Source organism: Micromys minutus (genome assembly GCF_963924665.1).
Source record: "Micromys minutus genome assembly, chromosome: 3".
Lineage (NCBI taxonomy): Eukaryota > Metazoa > Chordata > Mammalia > Rodentia > Muridae > Micromys > Micromys minutus.
This window is the reverse complement of record NC_137972.1, coordinates 11166564-11186826: the sequence shown is the minus strand read 5'-3', so window position 1 is coordinate 11186826 and position 20263 is coordinate 11166564. Positions and strand designations below refer to the sequence as shown.

Genomic DNA, 20263 nt, shown 5'->3' with positions numbered 1-20263 from the left:
GATACACACAGAGAGAGACAGAGACAGACACACAGAGAGAGACAGAGAGGAGGGGGGGAGAGGGCAGGAGAGTCAGCCATCAAGGGACAGGCACCAGGGCGCTGAGCAGAAGCACAGGAGAGTGGGCTGGACACCGAGATAGCTTCCGTGCCAGCAAGGGAAACATTCGCACACACGCCCAGGTTCAGGCCGTGCGTACCTCTATTTACTCCTGCAAACATTCCCAATCCAAACCGTTAGTTTCCAGTTCTCGTGTAGAAAAAGATGAGCACACACAACTGCGGCCCTATGGCAGGCCACCATTCCTCAGTTGTGCCCCAGAGAACTGGTGCCCAGCTCCTAAAAGCACCACCAAGGTGTTCTTTCCTGTCACCCGGTGCCACACTTTGAAGGATAAAAACAAGTCCCATCACCTCAGGACACACCCAGGACATTTACATGATAAAAAGGAACGACTTAATATGGTGCATACCACTTTTTTTTTCCTTTCTTTTTCTTTCTTTAAATAGAGTTGTCTTTCAAAAACTACACAAAACCTCTAGAGACCATTAAGTAGACAAGAGAGACACACTACATGGACGCTGTTGCTTGCGATTCTAAAGTCTTAGATTAGGTATTCACAGATAATTCAGAGTACTTAGTGTATTCACACAGAGAGAGCATATATTACACACATTCTAAATTTGTCTAAAATGCTGTGAGTTAGGTGTGGGTAATACTACAAACGGGGAAAACTCACAGAATTACAGTTTTTCTAGGTGAGTAGGGAATGCTCACCCTCCTACTACTAGGAGGCTCCGGAAAGGCTGAGGCGGAGCCTGGTCTGGGGGCTGCCTAGCACTGGGAAGCGGGCAGGCCCTGGTGGGAGGGCCTGAGATCTGCACTTGAGGAGTTCCTTGCTCTGTGAGAGAGAACATCCCTGTTGCTAGGGGGCTGCTGAGGGCTGCCTGCCTGCGGAGCCCGGGCAGCTCCCTCCGCACGCCGACCCCTGCCTCCCGTGGCAACCGCTGTAGCTGTGGCGCAGAGCCTCGCCCACTGCCATCCCCACCCTCTCCATCCTTAGCCATTAAGCAACGCCGGCTCGTGGAACGTTCTAGCAGGACTCAGGCTCAGAAGAGGAGAGCCATCCATCGGAGGCGCAGGGGGACCTGCCAGGCGACATGCGGCCGCCTGGAGCCGCCCGGGCGCCCGAGGTCTAAGGCTGCCAGCCGGGGACTGGTCATTGTAAGCGCCACGGAGACCCGCTGGCGCTGCTGTCCCTCCCGGGTTCGTGGTCGCGCCACGATGTGGTACCTGCTTAGGGGAACGCGCGGGGGCTGCCGCCTGCTACCTCTGCTCGGGCTCTTTGTGCTGCTCAAGGTAGGGACCCCTCCGGTCCTCGGAGATGAGGATCCATCCTGCCTTAGGGAGCTATGCGCTCAGGGTGCGGTGGCCAGGCGGGGAGCGCCAGCCGCGCACGCTTTGTCCTCAGCGCGGTGCCTGGTGAGCTGCGGAGCTGCGGGTGGAAAGATCTGGAAGTTTGAGCCTTCCAGTTGTCGCCCTTTGTACTCTGCCACCTCAGCGATGGCTTGCGGGATAGGGCTTTCTCAGGCAAAATGAAGGCACTTTTTTAGTGGTCCCGGCTGCACCCCGATGCCACTTTCACCTCCGCGCCCTCCCCCAGTGGAGCCTCGGTAAGGCTGCTTTGTCTCAGTCAATTCTCCTTCTGCGGGAATCACACGCAGGGTGCTGAGCTCTGGACCAGAGGCACCGGCCAGGCGGGGCGAGGGAGAGGGTTCCACTGAATAAGAAATTAGCTCAACTCCTGGGGAGGTCTCTCCCTGTCTTACCCTCCATCTGCCTGGGGATGCCTGGCAAAAAAAAACTCCACACACTTCCATCCTCTCGTTACAATATGCTGCTGCAATGATTTTTAATGGTGGAATGTGTCATTTATAAAATTCACCTTTTCCTAGCCTCTTCGAAACGTGTGACTCAAAATTGTACTTTGAGGGGTGGGGGAGTAAAAAGGGAAATACTATTTAAAGAACAAAATCTTAACACTTAAAACGTGTAGTTTTTTTTTTTTAAGCTGCTTTCTTGTTATATGAACGGAAGTTAGGGATTGGTACTCCCCCACTCCTGTCTCCAAAGGTCTGCCTTCCTTCTGTTCCTGGTCCATTCTTCCTTCTTGCCCCAGACACTCAAGGATGGCCACAGGTGATCCGGAGCTATCCTTTCAGCACCACCAGGCTACCTAGGTAGGGAAGGTCAGCAGTTAACGACTGCAAATGTTCCTCCATTAAGGAGTCACTTCTTGCTCATGTGCCCATTAATTATGAATGCTCCCCAAGGTTATAGCGAACAGGACTCAGGAACCCCCGATAGTACGAGTGCAAAACTACCCCTCATTTTCTTCTTGTCTTCCCGGATAACAGGAAAATGTAGTCTCTGGGTAAACAGCAAGCGTGTACACCGAGTGAAATTATAAGCTGTATTTGATATGTGTTTAATTTTTAAGGGGCTTAATTTTTAAATTATTGTCTTATTTTAAAATCTTGTAAATTCTAAATTCAGTTGCATGTCTCACCTACTTCTCTTTAGTACACACCAGAAATAATACGAGTACTGAGTTCTTTTATAATTCATTTCTCTAACCCTTTGTCAGACTTTGCAACAACTAAGCTGTCTAGGTAACACTCTCTGTGAACTCAAGATGAAAAATGGAGATCCATGTCTTCCTGAGAATTGCAAAGAAATGTGTGTGTGTGTGTGTGTGTGTGTGTGTGTGTGTGTGTGATATCTGGCATACATTTAGCCTGAATAACTTCTGCTTCCTAGTGGTTAGTAACTCTAGAAATGAGACTTTGTAGCTTGAGAGAAAAATAGAATTTTAAAGTTGAAATGCAAAAAAAAAATGTGTCGGAAGTTTGAACTCAAAACGTGATTATAGACTGAGAAAATTCATCAGGGATTTCATGGTGGGATCTCAGTGACAGCAGCAGACTTTCACTCTCTTTAGCAGAGTATGTGTATTTCTCAACATTTGCCAGCAAATGTCTGTTATGATAAGCTCCATACCATCGCCCATAGATTGACAAATCTTATTACACCAATGAGAAAAATAATGTTACAAGGGAAGTTATTAATATTTGTTTTATGGAAGAATAACATTGTTCCACTTTAGTATAAAGTATACAGGAAAAAGGAAAACATACACATTGAAAAACCACTAAGCCTCAATCTTTAAAGCATTTTCACACACGCTCTTTGATTGAATCACACTTCCTTACAGTTAAGAAGGGATGTTCAAAGTGCTAAATTAGGCATATAGTAAAATATCATATATCTTGTGGTTATATTATATGGTGCTTCAGGAATACAGTATAATTTCTTTATAATTTTGAGGTTTATAATTTCAACTACTGAACAAGGAACCAACAAAATAGATATAACCACGAATATGATGGCATGAACCTCAAAACTATCCATTTTAAATGTCAAATAGACTACCAGATTTCAGTGGTACAACCTGAAAAAGTCCATGGGCATGAGACAAAGTATTCTCCCATCTCCTATAAAAATATCCATATCCTTAATTATGACAAGCATTTATTAATGTTTATATTTATATCCTCTATATGAGCAAGAATTTCAAAAGAACATGGGTCAAATATTTCTATTGTGAAGCTTGATTTACAGTCTTATATTTTCTATAATTTAGGTGGATATATGCTGTGGGGAGATGGGGATGTATATAATACTCAGGTTAGAATCATTGTCTCCGAGGGAATCTGGAAGGGGCAGAACCTCAAGGCTTCGTGCATTATTGCTTGTGCATGCTTTAGTTATTGATCCACTGACCAAGGTAGCTCAGGTTGTCTGAGTCAGCCACTGCACGTCATGAGGTGATGTGACCTACACCCGGTACTGGTCATGGAATGCTTAGAATTGAATATTGATGTTTATGATAAGCAAGTATATACAACTAGATACAAAAAAGTTTTCAAAGCCCTGTTATCAATCAAGAGCCTTCTGGTCCCCAATCTTCTGCCTATGGATTAAATGGAAGGTTTAGCCGGCATTTCCCTCTTGTGCGTTTTTCCATAATTCCTGCTGAAAACAACACAACATCACATTTTTACTGCCTTTGCTGAAAATGGCTTCCTATATCACCCATCCAGTTTATACCAGTGCTCTGTCGACTGAGATGCAAGCTGCAGACTATGACCTCATCGGGATTTGACGTCTGTCTTCCCTGAAGTGTTGCTTATTAATGGTCAACTGGAAGCCCCCCAGTTCACTAGTTGTCTTGGCACGAGTCCTTTATTCCTTTGTTATTCTGTCTATATTTCCATATTTCCAATTTTGCGTTAGCTGCCATCAAAATCATTAACTTTGAGATGGACTTTAATCTTTTTTTTTAAACTTTAATTTTTTTAAAAAATATCGGCGTTTAGTATTTGAGTGTTATGATATTGGCCATTTAACTCTTAATCAGAATAAATAGTGTTGACCACGGTCTTTCTGACTTTCTCTGAGATCTCTCTCTGTCTCTGTCTCTCTCGCTCACTCGCTCTCTCTCATGCACACTCCACGTGTCTCATTTTTTCCATGGAAAGTATATCTTGAGTGTTCTGTGGATGGTTCACTGCTCCTGTGTTTGCAAGTGATGGGTGTTGAGCCTTCCCACTGTGAGCACATTGCTGCTTTAGATCTTTGTGATGTGAAGGACGACTGTTGTATGACAGAGAAAACACAAACACACACTATTTCTTTGCCCGGACTGGACAGTAACCGTCAAGTCACCGTGTGTTATGTATGCTTGTGTGAAGGATGTGCACTTGTGACAGATGCAGGGACAAGAGTCTGATATCAGATGCCTTCTTTGTCACCCTCCATCTATCTCATTCATGTTTTGGAGACAGGATCTCTCAGGAAAACTCAAACTCACTGTTTAAAATAGACCATTTGGCCAGAGAGAGCTTTTGGGATACTTGTGGGGTTACAGACACGTCTCCTCTGCTGGCTTTTTACACAGGTGGTGGGGATCTAAACCTAGGTCTTCATGTTTGCACAGCAAGCCATGGTGCCTCCTGCCTTGTCCTCACCCAACTTGAGTCTTGAGCATTTGGAAAGGATCTTCATGTTGGTATTAGTACTGTGGGCAGTGGCAGCGGGGCACAATAGGGCACCTAAGAGAGACCACAGAAATCTGTTCTCTCCTCCAGTTTAAGGAGTTCAGATGCATGGGTCCACTCCATTCTCATATGCGTAGCCCAGTGCAAAGAGGAGCTCTACCTCACAGTGTGTAATGGTCCTCATCTAATGGATCCAAGTGTGGTATAAATACTCTTGAAACAAAGTTGTATCTCATAACTGTTGTCTCTCCCTGTATGCTAGCATCTGGCGTTAGAAGTGTGACAACTGAATAAACTGGATAACAGTTTTCTTCACTATATAAATAGCTTCCAAGCATTCTGAGATATTATAATAATCGACTTGTGAACATGTCTATATAAGGAAAACCTGAAGAGCTGTCATTATAACAGTTAAATAATCATAATTATAATGTAGTCACCACACTATTTATAGCGTAAACCTTTACCAATCACATACTAGTATATCATTAAAACCACAAATCAAAACACAAGCATGTGACTATTATTATTATTATTATTTACAAAAAATAGGCATCTTTGATAATTATTTATTTATTCATCAATGTTTCTTAAGTGATTACTTGATTTTTATTGGCTAAAAAGCAGTAATTGTGGCCTGGAGAAGTGATTGGGTGGCCCACAGTGCTTACTGCTCTTGCAAAAGACCCAGATTCAGTTCCTAACACCCACATGATAGCTCACCACCATCTGCAACTCCAGTTTCAGAGGATCTCATGCCCCCTTCTAGTCGCATGCGGTATTGCATTATTACATTATTATTATTATTATTATTGTGTGTGTGTGTGTGTGTGTGCGCGCACACACACACATACCTCTATCCAATATAAGTATACTAAAAATATATTTAGCTCCCATTCCGTATCACCACTGCCCATGATCCCTACCATTGCTCCCCTACCGCATCAATATTTCTGTATTCTTAGCGATAGGAGACCCTCTAATGCTTGTTGAGAACACTGACTTTAACAGGTCCTTTTCAAGCTACTCTCTTGGTAGTTACTACGGAGGGATTTAATCCTGGGTCATTACCCAGTCACTCAGACAACTCTTCTATGGTGCTCATTGGTCTTGTCTCTTTCTGTTTAAATAAGGGAATGAGAGCTTCGTAGCACACCGGTGTCAATTGTGTGCACTGTGGTTTAAATGTAAACTATCCCCCCCAACCTGACTGTGGTTTGGAACACTTGGCTTCCAGCTGGTCGCACTGTTCTGAAAAGCTGTGGAAGCTTTACGAGGCAGAGTCTCGCCAGACTACTTAGATCCCTGGGATTTTATACGCTGGTCACACTTCTGCCTGCTTCTCTTCTGCTTCCCGGATGTAGCGTGAATGGCTGTCTTCTGATCCCGCCTTCTCTGCCCTGATGGGACCGCTGTTAAAAATACACACTTGACTGCACCGTGGTATAGGCAGAGGAAATGAGAACGTGAGCAGGTTCAGGTGTGAAGTGACTGGCACAACAAAGACTCCCTCCTCCGTTCTCTTGTTCTATTGACCCCAGAAGGTTCCACGTGTTTCTATGAGCCACTGGGGAAAGTATGTGAAAACACAAACCATAATGACAGCAACAACTAAAACAGCCTTATAAAAACCTCTCGGATAATCTTTAGCCACTGCTGATGTTTTCAATGTGTGTTCCAGAGCTTTACAGAAAAATATGTTTTTCCCCCTTGCAAACAGAGTCCTTAACGCTAAAGGAATCACCATGTTGTGTTCACATTTCTCAACTATTTCAGCATCTAAGTCTACAGTGAAGGATCCTTTCTTTTCTGGGGCCTTCTAAATGCTAACAGACAACTCAGCTCTGCTGTCTTCTGTGTTTTAGAACAAAAGACACAAAAGATCTTAAAGCAAGGTTGAAGACTGTACTTGATAAAGATTTTTTTCTTTCCTCTCTGTCACACACACACACACACACACACACACACACACACACACACACACACTTTCTGAAAGAAAATGAATGGCTGGAGAATAAAATGAAATATGAGGAAAACAGATAGACTGCCACCCTGTATTTGTGCAAAGATACGTGTTATCCAAAAGTTGTGTCTATTTTACGTGCATGTGTGGAGTCAGAAGACAACTTGCTGGAGAAAGTTCATTCCTTTACTATGTGGCTTCCCAGGGACTGAATTCAGACAGTCAGGCTTGGTGGCAGGTGACTTCGCTCACTGAGCCACTTCATCTACCATGTGCTATTCTTACAATGCGTTTTCCAAAGAAGAACGAAGTCCCATCACTTTCCTGAGAAAACTGTCCCTTTCTCAGTGTAAATGATATAATGAAGAAACCAAACCTATTTTGCACTAGTAATTTGTGAGCCCTTATTAGTAAATCTAAAAAACAAAAATTCTCATATATTTTCTATATATATATATGATCCAATCACAAACATCAATATATATGATTCAATTACATATATATATAATTAAAATGGTAAACACACACATATATGTATGTGTATATATGTATATGTAAATATATATATATTTCAAACAATAATTATTTCCTTTTGTGTGTGTGTGCTATTTCATTCAACTCTCTTAAGACAACTAAGACATCCATTTTGTTCTATTTTTCCCTGAAATACAGATCAGTTAGCTTGATTATGGATGAAAATATGGTAAACGCAATGCTCCTGTTTCTGATCTTTCACTATCAAGCTCCTGATCAACTTAGTTCGTTTGCCTATTATTTTTTTTGACCAAACAGCCCATACATTGTTGTTGTTATTGTTTTTGTTGTTGTTCAGTCTTTCCCAAAAACCTGGGAGCATCGGGAAATCACCTTCAGCACACCGCCTGTCATTTGGATTACAGGACAGTGAGTTATTGTCTAGTTACATTCAGTCAACCACTTACTGATCATCTATTAGGTGCCAAGAATTGACAAACGCTGCTGGGAAGAATGGCTAACAGTCACTTGTGTCTTCACAGTGGCACGGTGGGGGCACAGACACAGAAGCAAACAAACAGCACACAATGTAGTCAGACATGTGTTCACTAGAGGACGTGGAAAACAGTGGGGAAGACATGTAAGCATCGAGTGGTTGAAGGTTAGACATGGGCCACACCCCAGAGCATAGGCGTTTTCTTATCCAATGTGAACAGCAGGCACAAGACACTAATTGAATTAATGTTGTGATCATTAATTTTTTACCATTATAGCTTAACAAACATGATTAAACTTTCAAGCAGCTGAAATGCAAAAACACACACTTAAAGGATATACTCACTTGTGCACGCTCACTTTAAATAATCCTGAAGCAGATTGGTTTTTATGAATGGTCTATTGTTGTGCTGTTGTTGGCGGTAAACTCTAGTTAGTTCTAATTGTTTTCTATAATTTTAATCTTTATTTTTGTTTGTTGGCCAAGCATAACCAGAATTAAGGAGAAACTGTAATTAATTGTTTATGCTTTTATGTTTGTGGCTGAAAGCAATGATTCCCAACACGTTATGAACTTATGAGAAGAAATTACATCTGAAGGCTCAGACACAGGGCTTAGCAGGTAAAAGTAACTTGCTGTTCACCACAATGGCCCAAGCTTAATCCAAAACCCACATGGCAGGAAAGGATTCTGGGAAGTTGCCCTCTAAGGAACATACATGTTTCATGCACTCTCACATACACAGAAAAATAAATGAATGTAAAGAATTTAAATTTTACCTACAGTTAAAAGGCTTTAGAAATTCTTGTTTTAAATAATTGAAATTTAATTTATGTATTAATTAATTTAAAATAAAATTTAAAAATTTTAATAAATTGTTTTATTAAGTTTAATAATATTTGCTCACAATCAACTTGATATTTCTAGAAACTTCTAAAAAGGTGTTTATATAAACCTTGCATGTCCCAAGGCAGCATCATTGGGAAAAGGCCTCTTGCTGCTAGTAGTTTTCAACCTAAGTCAACTTGTTGGTTCATAAAAAAAGATGTTTAAGTATGTTGCTCAGGGATATCTACTTAATTTGACAATATATTGAGAGCCAAAGTGTAGGGATAAAATGCAAGAATGTGATGGTAGACAGAAGACAAGCATCTGTACATCTTAAAAACCCGTTCCCAGTAGATTTAACCGAGGAGGGAAAAGCTGCCCCTAGTGTTGGTAGCTCCATCCCATGGGCTGAAGTCCTAGACAGAAGAAAAAGGCCAAACAAGAAAACGAGCTGGGTACCAGCATTTATCCCTTTTCTTTTTTCCCCCGACTTCGGGCTCAGTGTGAATGACTGTCTTACACCTTTGCCATGGTGACTTCCCCACAACTATGGACCTCATATGAACATATAACCTCAAACTGAGAACAGAAAGAGCCTTTCCCTTCTGGTTGGCTCAGTTGTTAAGAGTACTTGCTACTCTTTCAGAGGACCCAGGTTGGGCTCCCAGCATCCACATGGTGGGTCACTACTGTCCGATGCTCTTGTTCTGGGGTGACTCGAAGGGAAATGAGCGCACTTGGTACACATATGTGCAGGCAAAACATTAATACATGTAAAAATGATTTCTTTTTTTAAAAAGAAAGAAGGAAGGAAGGAAAGAAGAAGGGAAGGGGAGGGGAGGGCAGGGAAGGGAATGGAAGGGAAGAAAAGGGAAAGGAAGAAAAGAAAAGGAAAAGAAACTCTTTGTGAGTTGCTTTCTGTCAAGTATTCTATAGCAGTAAAAAGGAAGACAATTCGTGTAAGGTGTGTTCTTGCCCCAAACCACCAAGGAAAAGCATAATAACATTTACAATTGTTACTAGAAAATGAGTATTATTTAGCTGTGCTCAAAATTCTGAATATTTATTTAAGACAGAGCCTTTTAGTCAAATTTGATCTGTAGCTGGTGGGAAACTTAAACTCCCGATTCTCCCGCTTCTTGGGGGAAACATATCGAATCTCAAGCTCTTAAGTTTGCTATGAAAGGAGACTGGTATGGTGTCATGTCTCTGTGATCCTGCACTGGCTGAGGGTCTGGAATCAACACAGGAGGATCACAGTGTACAGAATACATCATCAACAACAATAAAACTACAAAAAAAAAAAAAAATGGGAATTAAGTGCATGCCATCTGTGGTGTCTTTAAATATTGAGTTATGTGGTTCTCGCCTTAAAGATATTAAAGAAAACCAAGCATCTTGGATTAAAATGCTCAGATACAAACCATTATTTACACTCAAACGCAGTGGCAAGATGTGACCAAATTTATTATGCATGGTTCTGGGGAATTTCCCTCTGCAGTTTTCCTTAACCAAATTATACTTTCTAATTGTTCTCTCACAACTGGCTACAGGCTTCACTCAAAGTGGTTAGACTCCAGGGATTTGCAGTACGGAAATGGTGGTACGCAAAAGCTTCTCACTGAAGTGACTGCAAGAGTTTAGAATTAAATACTTTGGATTTCAAAAACTGAGCTTAAGCACTTGTGAAGTCGTTGTTATTGTTGCTTTTAATTATCAAAGTCTGCTGAAACTCAGCTACCATTCAGGTTAGATGGGGCTGAATTTTGGATTTCTATTTTATGCATTCGGAACTCAAAAAGCCCACAGGGTCTTTAAAGCTATGCCCACCTGTGAACTGTCACCGGGATTGTTTCGGCTCCTTGACTTAGAGAACGTCTTTCCTTTTTGGAGGCTAATGGAGAACGTAGGAAGACTCTTGGAATTCTTGTTGCTATGCTGAAGTCTCCAATCAGCCTTCTTGATGGCCTTTCACAGATCTGAAGTGGGGAATTCTTCACTTTCCATGTTCAAGGACTCCTGAATCAGATGTGCTTCAATAGTCACAATGATTTTATATCACTACATTAAGAATTCAAAGTAGGCACTGTAACAAAGACATTACAGCAACAGACAGAAAAAGAAGAAGGCTTCTTCCTAAACACTTTCAAAATCACTACCCTCTGGAGACACATATTCCAAACTTGTTCCCTACATCTATGCAATATACATATATGTATGTGTGTGTTCATATATATGTATATATGTATATATATATATATATATATATATATATATATATATATATATATATATTCAAAATCATCAAACTGCCCTAACACACATATTCTTCTCATTAAAACATATTTTTTCAAGGCCTTTATAATTTTCAGTCTTCTCAAATTCGTTACATTAAATCATAAGCTCAAGGGTCAATCATATATGATTCACACATGTGTATTTACATTGATTAAGGCAGATATTGATCATAAGCATGACACACGGATCAGGGATTTGGAGAGTAAGGGGACCATTGCTTACATGAGTGCTGTCCCTGGGTGTGAGCAAACCTAAACGCTAGCAAAGCCTCCCAAGGTCATGTCGACAGGACTTCATTTCCCATTTTTCTATACCCAATCCCATCACAAGGAACTAAAGAGCACAGACTATCTACCAGGGGGAAAGTAAAGATTTTGACTTGAATTCTGGCTGTGTGCTGTGCCAACTGTATGACATTAGCAGCGCACTGCCCTCTTCATGGAAGAAAAGCCGCAGCAGCCATGTGTGTTCCCGTCCCTCCAATTCCTCCAGTAGCCTGGCCTGTCTCCCCTGACTCAGTTTTCTACCCTCTGTGGGAACTCCTCCCACATAAGAGTGGGCGGCACTCTTCTCCTACTTGACCTTGTGCCCTGGGCAGAGTGACGGGCCAGTGCTGAACAGCTGGGCCCAGCTTAGCTCAACGGTAGACCTGTTGCTTTTGGGGATGGGCTGAAGCTAGACTACTCAGGACCTAGCCTTCTTCCAGACTGAGAAGTAGCCACAGAGCTTGGCTCTTTGGCATGAGCTCAGTTCCCACCCTTAACCATAAGACTGACAGGGAGAGCCATTTTATCTGAGAGAAGAGACTTCAGCAAGACTATCCTTCATTACAGGAAGATGGAGCTAATCTCTCAGACCCTACAGGGCCACTCCACAGCCATCCACGGAAATCCAGCCTCACCATAGCTAGGCAGCACAGTACTGATGCTCTCAGGGAGGAATCAGAACCATGATGATTCTACAATTTGTCACACCAACAGGGGCACTTCTCTGAGCAAAGAGCTCATTGTGTGGGACAAGTGACACCAATTGGCATGTTCTGGGAAAACCAGGGCAGATGGATTCCTCCCTGAACATACTGACAGGCATCATTTTAAACACTACATTGTCACCATCTCCTGTCCCTTCTCACCCGATTCTGAAACCTTGATCTTACACAGCAACTAACAAATTAGAGGCTTCAGAGTTACCCAAATAAACTAAATCCTGCAGCTGGGGGTTTGCACTAGCCAGACATGGATGACAGTAATAATGTCCTCTGGTATGGAAATGGTTAGAACCTGTGTCACATCCATGTACAGGCAATGAGGACACTGTGACTTCACATCCCTAGGAGCGGGCTGAATGAAGAAACAAGGTGAAAATCTGGCATTATGTGTGGTTACACTTATGTAATATTCTTGAAAGAGTGAAGCCACGGAGCTGGGGAGTTGATTCCTGTTTACCGAGGCTTGGCGTGGGGGATGTGGGGAGAGGCCGTGCGTGTCTGTGAAGGGGCAGCCTAAGGAAGCCTGTTATAGATGCAGCTTTCTTTTGTATTGCAGTGAGTGTCGTCGAACCATTCAGAGCTGTAAGAGCTAGCCATCTTTGCACGCCCACACTCCAACATGTTCATCTGTACAAGGGCCTCCCTGAACCCCAGTGTGCATATTTTCATGAGTACACCTCATGATTGTTACCAAGGACAGTTTCATGGTTGGGATGTTTTCTTATTTTGATAGGCAACCACGGGGGGAGGGGAGGTGAAATGAATGGAGGGGATGTAGCCCTTTTCTGTACATTTATTTGCACCTTGTGTGTGCATAGAGGGGGGCGTATGTATTTGTGTGTACATGTGAGTGTGCAAGTATGCTCACCTGTGTGTAGCAGCCAGGGAAAGATTAACTCTGGTATCTTCCTCTCTCATGCTTTTCTTTATTTTTTGAGACAGGGTCTCTCACTGAGCCTGAAACTTACCGTCTAGGCTGGGCTCGTCCACTGTGTCCCCTCCCCTTCCCTCTCTGCCTCCTGTGCTAGAGTCACAGAGGTGACTTCTCTGCTGCTCAGTTTTTGCTCACCGAGCCATTGTCTCCGCCACTGCTTTCAACTTTGTATCAGTCCATAATTATTTTGAAGAGAAGACACTTTAGTGCTTTGGTTGTTTAGCTTGGTGGGTTTTTATTGGGTCTGTCAGTCTGCTAAATATTTTAACTTACCGGCTGACAGACATGGTCTCTTGTCTATAGCAACTCAGTACTAAAATAATTACATTCAAAGGGAAAGTGAGTCTATCTGAATAAATGCAGAACATTATAGGAAAATATATGCAAAATAGAAAAGAACTCTAACACAAAACACTATTAGCCCACAGACTCAAATGTATTTTGAAGCAGGCTTCACATTTAACTGCACTTTATGAAACTAGGTGGGTAAACCCTTAAAACATCCACGGCAGCCCCATTCACAATACTCAGATCAACACTGATGACACAGCCCAGTGACTTCCGAGGACCAACGACATCATAAGTCACCCGCGTGGGGCGGAACCAGGATAGATGATTGATTGACAAAGAATAATTTGTTCTGCTAGAGGACTACTTAAGGCATATCATGAATTATGTAAGGCAAGTTTGAATGAAATAGAACGTGTAAGGTAAGACGTGGGGTGGTTGGAAGAGCTTTGAAGAAGAGTATGTGTTTAGTTCAACTGTTCATCCTTAAATGTATTTAAGTCCTCCTGGAAAGATGAGACTGTTCTCATTCCTAAGGTCCCAGAACCAAGTTGTGTTGTCAGAGACTCTGTAATATAAGTGAAGGTAACAGGACAGTACATGAGTAATACCGTAAACAGCTTAGGTGCAGCAGCCAATTAACCCGCAGATGAAGGAGACAAGAACACGCGTGAATAAAGACCAGGACATAGGAGTTGGAGGAAAGTTTGTTTTGATGAATAAACAAAAGCTCAGGTAAGTCCCGTTCCATAGATTTGATAGAGATGAAGTCAGGGAAAATCTTTCATATTGGAGGAGCCGAGGAAAATCGATATAAGCACATCTGTAGGGAAAGCAGGGTACGAAAGTAAATATGGAATCATGTAGGAGATACACAAAACACCAGGGGCCTTAATCAAACATTATCAGCGACAAACTGGACTTTATTATGAGGCCAGTTGTGGACTGAACTGTATACTCTCTAGATTAGTCTGGGGTGAGAAGCTTCCACTAGGTTTAGGAGGCTTGAACATGGATGGATTCAAGCCCTCAATGGGGACTAAAGAGTTTGTGCCCCCAAATGATTCTGCGCCATAGCTAGACACTCAACCATTAAGATGCACGTTGGCATGCAGGAAAAGTGATCATACCTCATTTTAGCTTTAATTGCTTTTATAATTCTGAATTCGCTGTTAAATGCAAATGCTTAATTCTGAATATGCACTCTCTGTCTTAATTAGATAAAATAATCCTCCGTTGCTTGGGTAGTTCGGTAAATTAGTCCCTAGACTTAAACTCTCCTGGATCCTGTTGTTTGTGCGATAATCTGTAGCCACTTGTACAGACAAATGGGAAATAAATGTATTTTTTTCCGCCGACTTACGTTGTAACCGTTGGCATGCTTTCAAGTTTGTTTCTTTTGGATGTGACTAAAAATTGCTCTTGTGACCATAATAATTATATTTTGTGTTAATGTAGTTTTATGATTGTGGAATTTACTTTCTGGGTTTTTATTCTTTATTTAAAGCTATGAGTTAAAATTACATGCTGGTAGCCCCCAAACAAATAGAGAACACAGACTGTGCTGTGGTGCATCCAACCCCCTGTCTGTGGGCTTCCACCTCTGTTGGCTTGTCCAGCCTCAAGGGAGAAGTCACACTGTAGCTCCACTGACCATGCAGAGGCACCTTTTCTATTGCTAATCCAGAAGACATTCAACACAGCAGCTGTGTGTTTACACCACGTATCTGTTATAAATAAAAGAGGGATTAACTAAAACATATAGAAGGATATACCTAGATTACACCACTTAGAGACTCTACCATTTACAGATTCTGATACCACTGGGGGTCCGTGGACCGATCCTGTAGGAAATCAAGAACCAGTTGTAGACACAAATACTAATAAAAAATCAAGGCTCTGCTAACGGGGTCATATCAACTGGTTCCTAAGGAACTGAGCAAAGTGAGTAACTAGCAGAGATCATATCGATCCTCCCCAGCTTCACCGCCTTCTTCATGATGACAATGAGACCAGTTACACCATTGCCTTGTGTGAAGGACTTTTGTGCTACTTTCCACAAAGAACTTCGTCCCGCCCTTGCATAACTTTCTACGTCATTATTATCATCCCACTAATGGAGAAACTGAGTTACAGAGATGTTCTGAACGAGCAGTAAAGAGCCCGTGCTCTATCCGTGGTATAGCTAGATGCGTACATACTACATACTTCGTCTGATGTGGTTCTCACTTCCCAGTCACTAGCTTACTACTGGCCCCTTTCTTCCCCTCCTTCCTTCTCTCCCTCCCTCCGTTCTTCCCTCCCTTCATTCCTCCTTTCCTCCCTCCCTTCCTCTTTCTCTCCCTCTCTTCCTCCCTCCCTCCATCCTACTACAGATGTATCTTGAGATTCTTGTGGCTGAATCAACTCTTAAGCTCTTTTGTGAGGACTGACATTTAGATCGAAATCCGGCAAGGGTTTATCCTGATAACAATTCTTGATCATCTAAAATCTTCCCTGTGTTTTTTTAACCTATTTTTTTGCCCACCAACCTGTCAGTCACATGCTTCCAGACCAAAGCCTGCCATCAGGTTCATGCTTCTATTGGCCATGTCCTGCCTTCTGATGCAGGGGATGCTTGTTCACTTTGATGGATAAGCACACAGAGCCGAACTGTAGCGTGCTGAGAAGGAAGATGCCGGCTCTCCACGTGTGTGCACTCACACCTTCTACAGCCCGGGCCATAGCATGCAGGTAGACTCCAGACGCTGTGGCTTCCCCGCTTTGTGTGACTCTTACCCATAATACATACCTATCCCTTTAAGAAAGGACAACAACAGTTTTTACACTAATGTCTTCCTTTTGATTGCATTAGGTTTGCAAATTAAACCGATTAATGGTGGCATTCGGTGAAGCTCTCAGCTCTTCTGTTTAATACTCTTATCTGACAACGTGTAAATAGAAGACATAATTAATTACTCACGACTTGCATGTCAGGTTGTATAAAAAAATCACATCCCCGGGAGGCCCGTTATTACATATCTGACTGCGCTGTGAAATTGGTTTTACGAAGAGGAAGCATACCTGCAGATAAGGGTTTTGTTTGTTTTCCTATCCACTTTTATTTAATTTATTAGAGTGTCTTTAAAAAGATGTGGAAGAAAAAACATGACCTGCCAAGACAATTTGGAAAAGCTTATTGCATTGCCCCCAAATGGTTATTTTTCCTTTTTTTTTTTTTTTAAATGTTTTTCAGTTTATCAGTGGGATCATGAACTCTGTATCTGAGAGTTTTTAAAGAGATGATGTTTTTTCTTTCTTTCTTTTTTTTTTTTTTACAATAGAGCCCCCTGAAGGTGACTGCTCTCTCTTTAGAATATGCCCAGACGCTAGTGCCACCAGCCAGCCGTGCTACACCATAATATCTTCTTCATAAATGGTCTCAGCCTCAGACTAGAGTGTGTTTCAGAGTCTACAAAGGCGAAGGGGGAGGGGCCGCTGTCTTCATCCCATCTTCCATCTTATCTGTCTAGAGTTGAGCTGAATGAAACGAGGTCTCTGCTTTAACTGGAACATTCTGTAGTTCATATTTAGCTCTCAATCTGTTCTATGGTAATTTTTGAGGGAGCGGACTGCGTCTGACAGAGTGCTGTGCCGCCGTGAGAGGTGGTCCAACGTTTGTCACTCCCGATCACTCTAAAGTCTTGTCTAGGAAGAATTCTTGAATGGGTCTTCCTTGTGATAAAGATTTCTTACAATTCGTATTTGCCTCAGGTGAGGTAAGCCGACTGCCAAGTAGGGCCACCAAGGAAAAACTCACTCGCTTCCTATTACTCAACAACATCACCTCTCTGGGGGAAAAATGACTCTTCATCACTTCCATCTCACGGGAGCACTGTGAAGTCTAAATGAGGTAATTCGTGAACACACTTTGTAAACTGTAAAGTGCCATTTAAGGATGTTACCCTATTAAGGATGATGTCACGGTCCGCTTCATTTACTTTATTAGAGCTTTTCCTTCTTTCCCTGACTCTGTCTTTGCATGTGTGTTCCGGAAGTCTTCCGTTAAAACTCAAGCACCTTCCTCTTATAAAGTAAAGTGGGCCTACCCTGAGTTAACTGTCGGTCTTGCACTAATATCTTAGTTATGTAAGTGGGATTCCCTGTTGCCTAAATGTCAGCTCCATCATTTGTCTGTCCCTAATAAACATGAATGTGCATCCTAGTACACATGGTACTATCAAAGGTACCTTTGGGTCTATGTTGATGGTCCATAGTTATCTGCCTTATGCTATAGGTAACTTTCATTCCCTCATTCTTCCTATAAACACATATTTAGGTTCTACTATATGACCAACATCGTTCTCATCACTGTTTGCTGGGGTTTGTAAGAGAATGTGTGTTTATAACACCAGTCCCAACTACAGAGCAGCTGACCTCTCAGCATGTTCTACGCCTTACTCTAGTTCCTATAAAGAGCCCTGTTAGGGTTTCTGAGTGTCTCGTGGGACATTTGTTCTGAAGTCCTGTTTCTCTCGGGGACCACTTCTTCCCTTCTAGGCTCTACATTTTGGATATTAATTTTACCCACTTCACTTTCTTTGCCCATGCTCTCAAAATGTATTCTCCTCTTGAGAAATGAAGACTTTATTCTGGGCCAAGCTTGTGCCTTATGTTTTGACTCTCTCCTTGGAAGTTGTCAGTTTTAAGTCAATCAATGTCATTTCTGTCACAGTGATTTTTTTTCAGGCATGTCTGAATTCCCCATAGTCATGAGCTAGGCTCTCCTTCCCCAATCCTACCCTATCACATTAACAGTTGAAAAGTGACTTGTCTAACTGTATTTTCCTCTTATTCACCTTGGCCATTTCTCAGTAGACTTGAATAAACTGGCTGACTAACTATAGGTCTTGTAGAATGCGGACAGATGTGGGAGAGGGTGTTGGGTTGGTGATGGTTATCCAACAACACAATTGCAACAAGGACAACAAAACACCCAATACAAAATACATTATTTTCTGGCTTTTGTGAAAACGTGTCATCTTAATTCAACATGAATCTGAATACAAGGTCAAAATTGTATTTATGTGCCCCATCCATTCAATTCCAGAGCAATTCAGCTATTGCTTAGTTCTGAAAAAGGTATATCCATGTGTATTTGGGCATCAGCATTGGAGCTGATGGAGGAGCAAGAAGATTGATGGAGGATGCACAGTTGGGTGGGGAGCAAAATGAGGGCCTCTGGGAGGAGCGATGAATGGGATCCAAACAAATTGTAGAAAATTCCAGAAGAATTACTAAGCAAAAGACACAGAATTGTGAGGGGTAAGGGTGGATCTTTGAGGAAATTAGGGTTAAGAGTTAGGGTTAGATCTGATTGAAAATACATTGCATATGTGTAAGAAATTCTCCAGACACTAATAAAAGTATTACATGGGGAACAAAGGAAATGGAGGTTAGAGAAAAACTATTTGCCACAAGAGGTGGCCACTGAACATGAATTAAAATGTAAAAGTTTTAAGAATAAGCTTCACTGTTCATATGAACACATCCTGAGTGGAAGGTGGATTTGTATATGAGATTAAATAAATCATTACCAGAATCTAAGCAACATATAAGATAAGTGATCTCTGTCTTTCCGATTGGGAAGGGGACATTTCAGGAGTGAGGTAGAAACCTAGCGTAATGGAAACTCTATAAATCTATGAGGTGATGCTAGCAAAGACCAAGAGCACGAGGGACACTGCACCTGAACAGATCATTTCCTACAACCGGGTACAGCCTCAAGTAGAGGGACGGGTACCCTAACGCAGCCACAGAACCTTCAACCTACAGTGTCATGTCTGCAAGATGTGCTGGGACCGGAGACCAGCATCATCATCATCAGAGACACCAGAGGAACTTCATCCAGTAACTGACGGAAGCAGATGCAGAGTCCCACAGCCAAAGATTAGACAGAGCTCAGAGTCCAGTGGAAGAAATAAAGGGAGAATTGACGGAGCTAGAGGGAGGGAGGACATCACAAGACCACAACATGCAGAAGCAACTGACCAGGACTCAAGTGTGCTCCCAGAGATCAGAAAGGCTGTATGGGTCTGACCTAGATCATGCGTGGATGCATGCGTGTGTGCGTGCATGTGTATGTGTGTATGTATGCATATGCATGTATATATATGTGTGTATGTACATGTATACACGTGTGTACATATATGTGTGTGTCTATGTGTATGTGTGTTATGTATGTATATATATGTATGTATGTATACATATGCCCATAGGTATATATGTGTTTGTGTGTGCGTATGTGTGTGTAGCTAAGTGTTCTTGTAAAATTCCTAACAGTAGGAGCATGGGCTGTCTCTGACTCTTTTGCTCGCCTTTGGGACCCCCTTTGCTCCTATTGGGTTGCCTCCTCCAGCCTTGATGTGGGAATGTGTGCCTGGTCTTATTGTAACTTGCTATGCAGTATTTTGTTGATGTCCTTGGAAGGCCTGCTCTTTTCTGAGGGGAGGTGAAGTGGTGTGGGGAGATTCAGGGAGAGACTGGAGGGAGGAGGGAAGGAGAGGGAAGGGAAACTGCAGTCAGAATGTAGTATATGAGAGAAGAATAAATAAAAAGGAAAATATTGGAATATTAATCAAATAGCACAAAAATGTTAGTATGTAAAGATATTGATAGTAGTCTTACAAGCATTCAAAATATAATTTAGATCTATGAAAATACATATAAATTAGATCTATTAAAATATATATGTATTTTTTTTGAAATTTTATTAAAGGAATTTGTAGAAAATGGAAAAAATAACTCTGCCTTTTAAAAAATGAAGTAATAAGAAGAAATGTGCACCACTCTGCGTTTCCCGTTTTTTAACATTCTAGTGCAGCCGTACCAGCAT

General features: G+C 42.0%; 1 protein-coding gene across 1 annotated transcript in view; it reads left to right on the top strand.

Annotated features, from left to right (window-relative positions):
• Positions 1-1284: 1284 nt before the first annotated feature.
• PTPRO (protein tyrosine phosphatase receptor type O) overlaps positions 1285-20263 on the top strand; it is a gene marked incomplete at its 5' end in the record, with an annotated part of 194454 nt that continues 175475 nt past the window's right edge. The window contains one exon of the mRNA XM_080913926.1: positions 1285-1359. Coding sequence (XP_080770052.1) covers positions 1285-1359 — 75 coding nt within the window. The remainder of the gene's footprint in view (positions 1360-20263) is intronic.